This window comes from Oncorhynchus gorbuscha, unplaced genomic scaffold, assembly GCF_021184085.1.
Source record: "Oncorhynchus gorbuscha isolate QuinsamMale2020 ecotype Even-year unplaced genomic scaffold, OgorEven_v1.0 Un_scaffold_855, whole genome shotgun sequence".
NCBI classification, from domain to species: Eukaryota; Metazoa; Chordata; class Actinopteri; order Salmoniformes; family Salmonidae; genus Oncorhynchus; species Oncorhynchus gorbuscha.
The window spans coordinates 62,650-77,434 of record NW_025745844.1 but is presented as its reverse complement, the minus strand read 5'-3'; the positions used below and the strand labels follow the sequence as shown (position 1 = coordinate 77,434).

Genomic DNA, 14,785 nt, shown 5'->3' with positions numbered 1-14,785 from the left:
TTGTACTATGTGTTTGTAATACCAGACCCATTGATATTCTGTTGTGGTCTACAGATTTACTATGTGTTTGTAATACCAGACCCATTGATATTCTGGAGTGAATTGTACTATGTGTTTGTAATACCAGACCCATTGATATTCTGTTGTGTTTGTCTACAGATTGTACTATGTGTTTGTAATACCAGACCCATTGATATTCTGTTGTGTACAGATTGTACTATGTGTTTGTACCAGTGATATTCTGTGTGTGTGTGTGTGTTTGTACCAGACCCATTGTGTGTGTGTGTGTTTGTGTGTGTGTGTGTGTGTGTGTTTGCCTGTGCTCATGCCAGATTGTACTATGTGTTTGTGTGCTGATATTCTGTTGTGTTTGTCCAGTATCTGTCCAGTATTTGTCTAGTATCTGTCCAGTATCTCTCCAGTATCTGTTCAGTATCTGTCCAGTATCTGTCCGGTATCTGTCCGGTATTTGTCTGGTATTTGTCCAGTATCTGTTCAGTATCTGTCCAGTATTTGTCCAGTATCTGTTAAGTATCTGTCCAGTATTTGTCTGGTATTTGTCCAGTATCTGTTAAGTATCTGTCCGGTATCTGTCCGGTATTTGTCTGGTATTTGTCCAGTATCTGTTCAGTATCTGTCCAGTATTTGTCCAGTATCTGTTCAGTATCTGTCCGGTATTTGTCTGGTATTTGTCTGGTATCTGTTCAGTATCTGTCCGGTATTTGTCTGGTATTTGTCCAGTATCTGTTCAGTATCTGTCCAGTATTTGTCTGGTATCTGTTAAGTATCTGTCCAGTATTTGTCCAGTATCTGTTAAGTATCTGTCCAGTATTTGTCTGGTATCTGTTAAGTATCTGTCCAGTATTTGTCCAGTATCTGTTAAGTATCTATCCAGTATTTGTCTAGTATCTGTTCAGTATCTGTCCGGTATTTGTCTGGTATTTGTCCAGTATCTGTTCAGTATCTGTCCGGTATTTGTCTGGTATTTGTCCAGTATCTGTCCAGTATCTGTTCAGTATCTGTCCAGTATTTGTCCAGTATCTGTTAAGTATCTGTCCGGTATTTGTCTGGTATCTGTCCAGTATTTGTCTGGTATCTGTCCAGTATCTGTCCAGTATCTGTCCAGTATCTGTCCAGTATTTGTCCAGTATCTGTCCAGTATCTGTCCAGTATTTGTCCAGTATCTGTCCAGTATTTGTCTGGTATCTGTCCAGTATCTGTCCGGTATCTGTCCAGTATCTGTCCAGTATCTGTCCAGTATTTGTCTGGTATCTGTCCAGTATCTGTCCAGTATCTGTCCAGTAGTTGTCTGGTATCTGTCCAGTATCTGTCCAGTATCTGTCCAGTAGTTGTCTGGTATCTGTCCAGTATTTGTCTGGTATCTGTCCAGTATCTGTCCAGTATCTGTCCAGTAGTTGTCTGGTATCTGTCCAGTATTTGTCTGGTATCTGTCCGGGATCGTACCTCCAGGGTTTTACACTTGCCGTCCAGGCGGCTGCAGAGTCTCTGGTAGTTAGCGGTCAGCACGACCAGCTCTGCCTTGAGGGCATCGTGGGCAGCTGGAGGGGCTTTGGAGATGAAACTGTTCACTGAGTCAGTCAGCAGCTTCACCTTCAGCTCTTTAGAGTGGACCTCCTCTTGACCCTTCTACAGAGACAACAGAGAGATGGAGATTTAAGAGGAGGAGGGAGGGAGGGAGAGAGGGAGAGACAGAAAGAGAGAAGAGGAGGGAGGAGGGAGGGAGAGACAGATAGAGGAGAGACAGAAAGAGAGAAGAGGAGACAGATAGTGGGGAGGGAGGAGGGAGGGAGAGACAGATAGAGATAAAGAGAGAGGGGAGAGGAGGGAGGGAGAGACAGATAGAGGAGGAGGGAGGAGGGAGAGATGAGGAAGAGACAGATAGTGATAAAGAGAGAAGAAGAGAGAGAGGAGGAGGTAGTTAGAGACAGATAAAAGAGAAGAAGAGGTAGGAGAGAGGAGGAGGGAGGAGGGAGTGAGAGACAGATAGAGACCTTTGTGAGTGCAATGTTTACTGTAAATTTTTATTGTTTATTTCACATCTGTTTATGATCTATTTCTCTTGCTTTGGCATTGTAAACATTTGTTTCCCATGTCAATAAAGCCCTTAAGTTGAATTGAATTAAAGAGAGGGAGGGATTGAGAGAACAGAGATAAAAAGAGATTAAGTGATACAGAGATAGAGAAAGAAAGGCAGGAGGGAGAGAGAGAGAGAGAGATGAAGAGATGCTTATCTTATTGCTCTTTGTTTTAGAAATGCATGACTGCCAACAAAAGTTATTGAGCTTGAATTAAAGAGGATAAAGAGAGGGAGAATGAGGGGGAGGGAGATGATCAAAGGGAGGGAGGGAGAATGAGGGGAGGGAGGGAGAAAGGGAGGGAGGGAGGTGATCAAAGGGAAAGGGAGGAGGGGGAGATGATCAAAGGGATGGAGGGAGGGAGAATGAGGGGGAGGGAGGGAGAATGAGGGGAGGGAGGGAGGGGATGATCAAAGGGAGGGAGGGAGATGATCAAAGGGAGGGAGATGAGGGGGAGGGATGATCAAAGGGAGGGAGGGAGGTGATCAAAGGGAGGGAGATGATCAAAGGGATGGAGGGAGGAATGAGGGAGAATGAGGGGGAAGGGAGGGAGGAGGGAGGGAGGGAGATGATCAAGGGAGGGAGGTGATCAAAGGGAGGGAGGGAGGGAGGTGAACAAAGGGAGGGAGGGAGGTGAACAAAGGGAGGGAGGGAGGTGAACAAAGGGGAGAGGGGGTGAACAAAGGGAGGGAGGGAGGTGAACAAAGGGAGGAGGGAGGTGAACAAAGGGGAGGTGAACAAAGGGAGGGAGGGAGGTGAACAAAGGGAGGGAGGGAGGTGAACAAAGGGAGGGAGGGAGGTGAACAAAGGGAGGGAGGGAGGTAAACAAAGAGAGAGGGGGTGAACAAAGGCAGGAGGGAGGGAGAGAGAGATGAAGAGATGCTTATCTTATTGCTCTTTGTTTTAGAAATGCATGACTGCCAACAAAAGTTATTGAGCTTGAATTAAAGAGGATAAAGAGAGGGAGAATGAGGGGGAGGGAGATGATCAAAGGGAGGGAGGGAGGTGATCAAAGGGAGGGAGGTGATCAAAGGGATGGAGGGAGAATGAGGGGGAGGGAGGGAGATGATCAAAGGGAGGGAGGGAGGGAGGTGATCAAAGGGAGGGAGGGAGGTGAACAAAGGGATGGAGGGATGGAGAATGAGGGGGAGGAAGGGAGAATGAGGGGGAGGGAGGGAGAATGAGGGGGAGGGAGGGAGATGATCAAAGGGAGGGAGGGAGGGAGGTGATCAAAGGGAGGGGGAGGTGATCAAAGGGAGGGAGGGAGGGAGGGAGATGATCAAAGGGAGGGAGGGAGGTGAACAAAGGGATGGATGGAGGGAGGGAGGTGAACAAAGGGAGGGAGGGAGGTGAACAAAGGGAGGGAGGGAGGTGAACAAAGGGAGGGAGGGGGAGGGAGGTGAACAAAGGGAGGGATGGAGGGAGGGAGATGAACAAAGGGAGGGAGGGAGGTGAACAAAGGGATGGAGGGAGGGAGATGAACAAAGGGAGGGAGGGAGGTGAACAAAGGGAGGAGGGAGGTGATCAAATGGAGGGAGGGTGGTGAACAAAGGCAGGAGGGAGGGAGAGAGATGAAGAGATGCTTATCTTATTGCTCTTTGTTTTAGAAATGCATGACTGCCAACAAAAATTATTGAGCTTGAATTAAAGAGGATAAAGAGAGGGAGAATGAGGGGGAGGGAGATGATCAAAGGGAGGGAGGGAGAATGAGGGAGAGAGGGAGGAGGGAGGGAGATGATCAAAGGGAGGGAGAATGAGGGGGAGGGAGAATGAGGGGGAGGGAGGGAGATGATCAAAGGGAGGGGGAGGGAGGGAATCAAAGGGATGGAGGGAGGGGGAGGGGAGGGAGGGAGAATGAGGGGGAGGAAGGGAGGAGGGGAGGGAATGAGGGGAGGGAGGGAGATGATCAAAGGGAGGGAGGGAGGAGATGATCAAGGGGGAGGGAGGGAGAATGAGGGGGGGGAGGGAGGGAGATGATCAAAGGGGGAGGGAGGGAGAATGAGGGGGAGGGAGGGAGATGATCAAAGGGATGAGGGAGAAAGGGGGAGGGAGGGAGAATGAGGGGGAGGGAGGGAGATGATCAAAGGGAGGGAGGAATGAGGGGGAGGGAGGGAAGGGAGGGAGAATGAGGGGGAGGGGAGGAGGGGGAGGGAGGGAGATGATCAAAGGGAGGGAGGGAGAATGAGGGGAGGGAGGGAGAGGATCAAAGGGAGGGAGGGAGAATGAGGGGGAAGGAGGGAGAATGAGGGGGAGGGAGGGAGAATGAGGGGGAGGGAGGGAGGTGATCAAAGGGAGGGAGGGAGGGAGATGATCAAAGGGAGGGAGGGAGGTGAACAAAGGCAGGAGGGAGGGAGGGAGATGAAGAGATGCTTATCTTATTGCTCTTTGTTTTAGAAATGCATGACTGCCAACAAAAATTATTGAGCTTGAATTAAAGAGGATAAAGAGAGGGAGAATGAGGGGGAGGGAGATGATCAAAGGGAGGGAGGGAGAATGAGGGAGGGGGAGGAGATGAAAAAGGAGGGAGGGAGAATGAGGGGGGGGAGGGAGATGATCAAAGGGGGAGGGAGGGGGAGGGGGAGGGAGGGGGAGGGATGATCAAAGGGAGGGAGGGGAGATGATCAAAGGGAGGGAGGAATGAGGGGGAATGAGGGGGAGGGAGGGAGATGATCAAAGGGAGGGAGGGAGGTGATCAAGGAGGGAGGGAGGAGGTGATCAATGAGGGATGGAGGGAGGGAGAATGAGGGGGAGGGAGATGATCAAAGGGAGGGAGGGAGGTGATCAAAGGGAGGGAGGTGATCAAAGGGATGGAGGGAGGGAGAATGAGGGGGAGGGAGGGAGAATGAGGGGGAGGAAGGGAGAATGAGGGGGAGGGAGGGAGAATGAGGGGGAGGGAGGGAGATGATCAAAGGGAGGGAGGGAGGGAGATGAGGGGGAGGGAGGGAGGTGATCAAAGGGAGGGAGGGAGATGATCAAAGGGAGGGAGGGAGGTGAACAAAGGGAGGGAGGGAGATGATCAAAGGGAGGGAGGGAGGTGAACAAAGGGATGGAGGGAGGTGAACAAAGGGAGGGAGGGAGGGAAGTGAACAAAGGGAGGGATGGAGGGAGGGAGGTGAACAAAGGGAGGGAGGGAGATGATCAAAGGGAGGGAGGGAGGTGATCAAAGGGAGGGAGGGAGGTGAACAAAGGGATGGGGGGAGGGAGGTGAACAAATGGAGGGAGGGAGATGAACAAATGGAGGGAGGGAGGGAGGTGAACAAAGGGAGGGAGGGAGGTGAACAAAGGCAGGAGGGAGGGAGGGAGGTGAACAAAGGGAGGGAGGGAGGTGAACAAAGGGAGGGAGGGAGGTGAACAAAGGGAGGGAGGGAGGGAGGTGAACAAAGGGAGGGATGGAGGGAGGTGAACAAAGGGAGGGAGGGAGGTGAACAAAGGCAGGAGGGAGGGAGGGAGGTGAACAAAGGGAGGGAGGGAGGGAGGTGAACAAAGGGAGGGAGGGAGGGAGGTGATCAAAGGGACGGAGGGAGGGAGATGATCAAAGGGAGGGAGGGAGATGATCAAAGGGAGGGAGGGAGGTGATCAAAGGGAGGGAGGTGAACAAAGGGAGGGAGGGAGGGAGATGATCAAAGGGAGGGAGGGAGGTAAACAAAGGGATGGAGGGAGGGAGGTGAACAAATGGAGGGAGGGAGGGAGGGAGATGAACAAATGGAGGGAGGGAGGGAGGGAGGTGAACAAAGGGAGGGAGGGAGGGAGGTGAACAAAGGGAGGGATGGAGGGAGGGAGGTGAACAAAGGGAGGGAGGGAGGTGAACAAAGGCAGGAGGGAGGGAGGGAGGTGAACAAAGGGAGGGAGGGAGGGAGGTGAACAAAGGGAGGGAGGGAGGGAGGTGATCAAAGGGAGGGAGGGAGGTGAACAAAGGGAGGGAGGGAGGTGAACAAAGGGATAGAGGGAGGGAGGGAGGGAGGGAGGGAGGTGAACAAAGGGAGGGAGGGAGGTGAACAAAGGGAGAGAGGGAGGGTGGTGAACAAAGGGAGGGAGGGAGGGGGTGATCAAAGGGAGGAGGGAGGGAGATGATCAAAGGGAGGGAGGGAGGTGAACAAAGGGAGAGAGGGAGGGTGGTGAACAAAGGGAGAGAGGGAGGGAGGTGAACAAAGGGAGGGAGGGAGGGAGGTGATCAAAGGGACGGAGGGAGGGAGGTGATCAAAGGGAGGGAGGGAGATGATCAAAGGGAGGGAGGGAGGTGATCAAAGGGAGGGAGGTGAACAAAGGGAGGGAGGGAGGGAGATGATCAAAGGGAGGGAGGGAGGTAAACAAAGGGATGGAGGGAGGGAGGTGAACAAATGGAGGGAGGGAGGGAGGGAGATGAACAAATGGAGGGAGGGAGGGAGGGAGGTGAACAAAGGGAGGGAGGGAGGGAGGTGAACAAAGGGAGGGATGGAGGGAGGGAGGTGAACAAAGGGAGGGAGGGAGGTGAACAAAGGCAGGAGGGAGGGAGGGAGGTGAACAAAGGGAGGGAGGGAGGGAGGTGAACAAAGGGAGGGAGGGAGGGAGGTGATCAAAGGGAGGGAGGGAGGTGAACAAAGGGAGGGAGGGAGGTGAACAAAGGGATAGAGGGAGGGAGGGAGGGAGGGAGGAGAGAGGTGAACAAAGGGAGGGAGGGAGGTGAACAAAGGGAGAGAGGGAGGGGGTGAACAAAGGGAGGGAGGGAGGGAGGGAGGGAGATGATCAAAGGGAGGGAGGGAGGTGAACAAAGGGAGGGAGGGAGGTGAACAAAGGGAGGGAGGGAGGTGAACAAAGGGAGGGAGGGAGGTGAACAAAGGGATAGAGGGAGGGAGGGAGGGAGGTGAACAAAGGGAGGGAGGGAGGTGAACAAAGGGAGGGAGGAAGGGAGGTGATCAAAGGGAGGGAGGGAGGTGAACAAAGGGAGGGAGGGAAGTGAACAAAGGGAGGGAGGGAGGGAGGTGAACAAAGGGAGGGAGGGAGGTGAACAAAGGGAGAGAGGGGGGTGAACAAAGGGAGGGAGGGAGGTGAACAAAGGGAGGGAGGTGAACAAAGGGAGGGAGGGAGGTGAACAAAGGGACGGAGGGAGGTGAACAAAGGGAGGGAGGGAGGTGAACAAAGGGAGGGAGGGAGGGGAACAAAGGGAGGGAGGGAGGTGAACAAAGGGAGGGAGGGAGGGAGGTGAACAAAGGGAGGGAGGGAGGTGAACAAAGGGAGGGAGGGAGGGAGGGATGGAGGTGAACAAAGGGAGGGAGGGAGGGGGTGAACAAAGGGAGGGAGGGAGGTGAACAAAGGGAGGGAGGGAGGTGAAAAAAGGGAGGGAGGGAAGTGAACAAAGGGAGGGAGGGAGGTGAACAAAGGGAGAGAGGGGGTGAACAAAGGGAGGGAGCTTGAATTAAAGAGGATAAAGAGAGGGAGAATGAGGGGGAGGGAGGGAGAATAAGGGGGAGGGAGGGAGAATGAGGGGGAGGGAGGGAGGGAGATGATCAAAGGGAGGGAGGGAGGGAGATGATCAAAGGGAGGGAGGGAGGTGATCAAAGGGAGGGAGGGAGGGAGGAGATGATCAAAGGGAGGGAGGGAGGTGATCAAAGGGAGGGAGGGAGATTATCAAAGGGAGGGAGGGAGGTGAACAAAGGGAGGGAGGGAGGTGAACAAAGGGATGGAGGGAGGTGAACAAAGGGAGGGAGGGAGGGAGGTGAACAAAGGGAGGGAGGGAGGTGAACAAAGGGGTGGAGGGAGGTGAACAAAGGGAGGGAGGGAGGGAGGTGAACAAAGGGAGGGAGGGAGGGAAGTGAACAAAGGGAGGGAGGGATATGAACAAAGGGAGGGAGGGAGGTGAACAAAGGGAGGGAGGGAGGTGAACAAAGGGAGGGAGGGAGGTGAACAAAGGAGGGAGGGAGGGATATGAACAAAGGGAGGGAGGGATATGAACAAAGGGAGGGAGGTAGGGAGGGATATGAACAAAGGGAGGGAGGGAGGGAGGTGAACAAAGGGAGGGGGGAGGGATATGAACAAAGGGAGGGAGGGAGGGATATGAACAAAGGGAGGGAGGGATATGAACAAAGGGAGGGAGGGATATGAACAAAGGGAAGGAGGGTGTTGGGAGGCAGGTCAGTGCTTAGATTAGGGTCAGAGTATGGTTTGGATGAGGGCCCACGGTTGGCTATAGGGACGTCCCCCCCCCCCCCCCACACACACACTCCCTCCTCCCAACACACACCCTACCTTGAGTTCCTCCACAGCCTTGCGTAGCTCCTCAGGGGTCTGGTAAGTGAAGTCCCTCTCCAGATAGTCCTCCTCAGCCTGAGTGATCCACTCCTGCATCTCAGCCATCTCCTTCCTCAGGCTCATGGTCTTGTCCAGACCCCCCTTCAGAGCGGACTTCTTAGCATAGGCCTGGAGACACACACACACACCATGAATACACACACACACACACACACACACACACACACACACACACACACACACACACACACACACACACACACACACACACACACACACACACACACACACACACACACACACACACACACACACACACACACACACACACACACACACACACCATGAATACACACACAATAACAACAGATGATGTGTCAGGACAGGGATGGATGGAATCATCGCTGGGTGTGTGTGTGTGTGTGTGTGTGTGTGTGTGTGTGTGTGTGTGTGTGTGTGTGTGTGTGTGTGTGTGTGTGTGTGTGTGTGTGTGTGTGTGTGTGTGTACCTGTTTGCAGATTATCTCCCACATAGCGTTCAGCTCATCGAGCTCCTTCTGCAGTTGGATGGCGAATGCTGGCTCCGCCTCTGTCTTCAGAGACACACCCACCTCATTGATGCCGTTCAGACTGGGTTGGATGGTATGGATGTCATTCACCAGGGCCTAGCCAATCCCAACAGAGACACAGGGGATATGACTAATAGAAATGGATGTGTGACAGAGAGATGTTCACTTGTACTGTATTTACTGGGCTGTATGCCCTATGGTTAATTTACTGGGCTGTATGCCCTATGGTTCATTTACTGGGCTGTATGCCCTAGGGCTCATCTACTGGGCTATATGCCCTAGGGTTCATTTACTGGGCTATATGCCCTAGGGTTCATTTACTGGGCTGTATGCCCTAGGGCTCATCTACTGGGCTGTATGCCCTATGGTTCATTTACTGGGCTGTATGCCCTATGGTTCATTTACTGGGCTGTATGCCCTAGGGCTCATTTACTGGGCTGTATGCCCTAGGGCTCATCTACTGGGCTATATGCCCTAGGGTTCATTTACTGGGCTATATGCCCTAGGGTTCATTTACTGGGCTGTGTGCCCTAGGGCTCATCTACTGGGCTATATGCCCTAGGGTTCATTTACTGGGCTATATGCCCTAGGGTTCATTTACTGGGCTATATGCCCTAGGGTTCATTTACTGGGCTGTGTGCCCTAGGGTTCATTTACTGGGCTGTGTGCCCTAGGGTTCATTTACTGGGCTGTATGCCCTAGGGCTCATTTACTGGGCTGTATGCCCTAGGGCTCATTTACTGGGCTGTATGCCCTAGGGTTCATTTTTCTGGGCTGACAGGTTGCCAGGTGAGAGAAGGTGAATGACAGGTTGCCAGGTGAGAGAAGGTGAATGACAGGTTGCCAGGGGAGAGAAGGTGAATGACAGGTTGCCAGGGGAGAGAAGGTGAATGACAGGTTGCCAGGGGAGAGAAGGTGAATGACAGGTTGCCATGGGAGAGAAGGTGAATGGCAGGTTGCCAGGGGAGAGAAGGTGAAAGAAGGTTGCCAGGTGAGAGAAGGTGAATGACAGGTTGCCAGGGGAGAAGGTGAATGACAGGTTGCCAGGGGAGAGAAGGTGAATGACAGGTTGCCAGGGGAGAGAAGGTGAATGACAGGTTGCCAGGGGAGAGAAGGTGAATGACAGGTTGCCAGGGGAGAGAAGGTGAATGACAGGTTGCCAGGGGAGAGAAGGTGAATGACAGGTTGCCAGGGGAGAGAAGGTGAATGACAGGTTGCCAGGGGAGAGAAGGTGAATGACAGGTTGCCAGGGGAGAGAAGGTGAATGACAGGTTGCCAGGGGAGAGAAGGTGAATGACAGGTTGCCAGGTGAGAGAAGGAGAAAGAATGTTGCCAGGTGAGAGAAGGTATGTGACAGGTTGCCAGGTGAGAGAAGGTGAATGACAGGTTGCCAGGTGAGAGAAGGTGAAAGAAGGTTGCCAGGTGAGAGAAGGTGAATGACAGGTTGCCAGGGGAGAGAAGGTGAATGACAGGTTGCCAGGGGGGAGAGGGTGAATGACAGGTTGCCAGGGGAGAGAAGGTGAATGACAGGTTGCCAGGTAAGAGAAGGTGAATGACAGGTTGCCAGGGGAGAGAAGGTGAATGACAGGTTGCCTTGTGAGAGAAGGTGAATGACAGGTTGCCTTGTGAGAGAAGGTGAATGACAGGTTGCCAGGTGAGAGAAGGTGAATGACAGGTTGCCAGGTGAGAGAAGGTGAATGACAGGTTGCCAGGGGAGAGAAGGTGAATGGCAGGTTGCCAGGGGAGAGAAGGTGAATGACAGGTTGCCAGGTGAGAGAAGGTGAATGACAGGTTGCCAGGGGAGAGAAGGTGAATGACAGGTTGCCAGGGGAGAGAAGGTGAATGACAGGTTGCCTTGTGAGAGAAGGTGAATGACAGGTTGCCAGGGGAGAGAAGGTGAATGACAGGTTGCCAGGGGAGAGAAGGTGAATGACAGGTTGCCAGGGGAGAGAAGGTTAATGACAGGTTGTCAGGTGAGAGAAGGTGAATGACAGGTTGCCAGGGGGGAGAGGGTGAATGACAGGTTGCCAGGGGAGAGAAGGTGAATGACAGGTTGCCAGGGGAGAGAAGGTGAATGGCAGGTTGCCAGGGGAGAGAAGGTGAATGACAGGTTGCCAGGGGAGAGAAGGTGAATGACAGGTTGCCAGGGGAGAGAAGGTGAATGACAGGTTGCCAGGGGAGAGAAGGTGAATGGCAGGTTGCCAGGGGAGAGAAGGTGAATGACAGGTTGCCAGGGGAGAGAAGGTGAATGACAGGTTGCCAGGGGAGAGAAGCTGAATGACAGGTTGCCAGGTGAGAGAAGGTATGTGACAGGTTGTCAGGGGAGAGAAGGTGAATGAGAGGTTGCCAGGGGAGAGAAGGTGAATGACAGGTTGTCAGGGGAGAGAAGGTGAATGACAGGTTGCCAGGGGAGAGAAGGTGAATGACAGGTTGCCAGGTGAGAGAAGGTGAATGACAGGTTGCCAGGGGAAGGAGGTGAATGACAGGTTGCCAGGTGAGAGAAGGTGAATGACAGGTTGCCAGGGGAAGGAGGTGAATGACAGGTTGCTAGGGGAGAGAAGGTGAATGACAGGTTGCCAGGGGAGAGAAGGTGAAAGAAGGTTGCCAGGGGAGAGAAGGTGAATGACAGGTTGCCAGGGGAGAGAAGGTGAATGACAGGTTGCCAGGGGAGAGAAGGTGAAAGAAGGTTGCCAGGTCTTACAGTGCACTGCTCCAGCTGTTTCTGCAGGGCCTCTGAGTCCCCCAGCGCTGGCCACTCCTCATTCAGGAACACATCAACATCAGCCATCCACTTCCTCAGAGTCTTCACGTCATTCTGAGAGACACAGACAGATAGGTTGACAGACAGCATAGAACTGACAATGTGCTTACAGTCATTTATAGCCACACACGCAAGCAAAGTTAGAAACATGTCAGCGTCACCCATCCACTTCCTCTGTGTCTTCACATCATTATCCAGACACTGACAGCAAAGACCACATTAATATTGTCCTCTTTACAGTCATTTACACAGGAACATATGGTACACTCACTCACAGATCTGTCTCTATCTATTCATCTCTATCTCTATCAATTCAATTCAATTCAATTCAATTCAAGGGGCTTTATTGGCATGGGACACGTGTTAACATTGCCAAAGCAAGTGAGGTAGATAATATACAAAAGTGAAATAAACAATAAAAATTTTAACAGTAAACATTACACAAACAGAAGTTTCAAAACAATAAAGGCATTTCAAATGTCATATTATGTATATATTTAGTGTTGCAACGATGTACAAATGGTTAAAGTACACAAGGGAAAATAAATAAGCATAAATATGGGTTGTATTTACAATGGTGTTTGTTCTTCACTGGTTGCCATTTTCTTGTGGCAACAGGTCACAAATCTTGCTGCTGTGATGTCACACTGTGGTATTTCACCCAGTAGATGTGGGAGTTTATCAAAATTGGATTTGTTTTCAAATTCTTTGTGGATCTGTGTAATCTGAAGGAAATATGTGTCTCTAATATGGTCATACATTGGACAGGAGGTTAGGAAGTAGAGCTCAGTTTCCACCTCATTTTGTGGGCAGTGAGCACATAGCCTGTCTTCTCTTGGGAGCCATGTCTGCCTATGGCGGCCTTTCTCAATAGCAAGGCTATGCTCACTGAGTCTGTACATAGTCAAAGCTTTCCTTAAGTTTGGGTCAGTCACAGTGGTCAGGTATTCTGCCACTGTGTACTCTCTGTTTAGGTCCAAATACCATTCTAGTTTGCTCTGTTTTTTTGTTAATTCTTTCCAATGTGTCAAGTAATTATCTTTTTGTTCCTCAAGATTTGGTTGGGTCTAATTGTGCTGCTGTCCTGGGGCTCTGTGGGGTGTGTTTGTGTTTGTGAACAGAGCCCCAGGACCAGCTTGCTTAGGGGACTCTTCTCCAGGTTCATCTCTCTGTAGCCGGTGGCTTTGTTATGGAAGGTTTGGGAATCGCTTCCTTTTAGGTGGTTGTAGAATTTAACAGCTCTCTTCTGGATTTTTATAATTAGTGGGTATCGGCCTAATTCTGCTCTGCATGCATTATTTGGTGTTCTACGTTGTACACGGAGGATATTTTTGCAGAATTCTGCATGCAGAGTCTCAATTTGGTGTTTGTCCCATTTTGTGAAGTCTTGGTTGGTGAGCGGACCCCAGACCTCACAACCGTAAAGGGCAATGGGCTCTATGACTGATTCAAGTATTTTTAGCAAGATCCTAATTGGTATGTTGAAATGTATGTTCCTTTTGATGGCATAGAATGCCCTTGTTGCCTTGTCTCTCAGATCGTTCACAGCTTTGTGGAAGTTACCTGTGGCGCTGATGCTTAGGCCAAGGTATGTATAGTTTTTTGTGTGCTCTAGGGCAACAGTGTCTAGATGGAATTTGTATTTGTGGTCCTGGCGACTGGACCTTTCTTGGAACACCATTATTTTGGTCTTACTGAGATTTACTGTCAGGGCCCAGGTCTGACAGAATCTGTGCAGACGATCTAGGTGCTGCTGTAGGCCCTCCTTGGTTGGTGACAGAAGCAGCAGATCATCAGCAAACAGTAGACATTTGACTTCGGATTCTAGTAGGGTGAGGCCGGGTGCTGCAGACTTTTCTAGTGCCCGCGCCAATTTGTTGATGTATATGTTGAAGAGGGTGGGGCTTAAGCTGCATCCCTGTCTCACCCCACGACCCTGTGTGAAGAAATGTGTGTGTTTTTTGCCAATTTTAACCGCACACTTGTTGTTTGTGTACATGGATTTTATAATGTCGTATGTTTAACCCCCAACACCACTCTCCATCAATTTGTATAGCAGACCCTCATGCCAAATTGAGTCAAAGGCTTTTTTGAAATCAACAAAGCATGAGAAGACTTTGCCTTTGCTTTGGTTTGTTTGGTTGTCAATTAGGGTGTGCAGGGTGAATACATGGTCTGTTGTACGGTAATTTGGTAAAAAGCCCATTAGACATTTGCTCAGTACATTGTTTTCATTGAGGAAATGTACGAGTCTGCTGTTAATGATAATGCAGAGAATTTTCCCAAGGTTACTATTGACACATATTCCACGGTTGTTATTGGGGTCAAATTTGTCTCCACTTTTGTGGATTGGGGTGATCAGTCCTTGGTTCCAAATATTGGGGAAGATGCCAGAGCTAAGTATGATGTTAAAGAGTTTTAGTATAGCCAATTGGAATTTGTTGTCTGTATATTTGATCACTTCATTAAGGATACCATCAACACCACAGGCCTTTTTGGGTTGGAGGGTTTTATTTTGTCCTGTAACTCGTTCAAGGTAATTGGAGAATCCAGTGGGTTCTGGTAGTCTTTAATAATTGATTCTAAGATTTGTATTTGATCATGTATATGTTTTTGCTCTTTATTCTTTGTTATAGAGCCAAAAAGATTGGAGAAGTGGTTTACCCATACATGGATAGATAATTATTCGTGTTGTTGTTTGTTTAGTGTTTTCCAATTTTAGTGTATTTCTGTATTGTTTTAGTGATTCACCATAGTGAAGGCGTAGACTCAGGTTTTCTGGGTCTCTATGTTTTTGGTTGGACAGGTTTCTCAATTTCTTTCTTAGATTTACATTCTTCATCAAACCAGCTCTGTCATCTCTATCTCTGTATCTCTTCATCTCTGTATATATCTCTTCATCTCTCTATCTCTTCATCTCTATCTCTATCTCTTCATCTCTCTATCTCTTCATCTCTCTATCTCTCCATCTCTTCATCTCTATCTCTGTATCTCTTCATCTCTCTCCATCTCTTCATATCTCTCCATCTCTTCATCTCTATCTCTATCTCTTCATCTGTCTCTATCTCTTCATCTCTATCTCTTCATCTCTGTCTCTATCTCTTCATCTCTATCTCTGTCTCTATCTCTTCATCT

The 14,785-nt window shown here is 50.5% G+C and overlaps 1 protein-coding gene across 1 annotated transcript in view; it reads right to left on the bottom strand.

Moving 5' to 3' along the window:
• LOC124020563 (dystrophin-like) overlaps nucleotides 1-14,785 on the bottom strand; it is a 76,326-nt gene that overhangs the window by 36,472 nt on the left and 25,069 nt on the right. The window contains exons 5-8 of the mRNA XM_046335806.1: nucleotides 11,591-11,704; nucleotides 8,830-8,985; nucleotides 8,319-8,489; nucleotides 1,465-1,647 (exon numbers count right to left, since the gene is read on the bottom strand). Coding sequence (XP_046191762.1) covers nucleotides 1,465-1,647; nucleotides 8,319-8,489; nucleotides 8,830-8,985; nucleotides 11,591-11,704 — 624 coding nt within the window. The remainder of the gene's footprint in view (nucleotides 1-1,464; nucleotides 1,648-8,318; nucleotides 8,490-8,829; nucleotides 8,986-11,590; nucleotides 11,705-14,785) is intronic.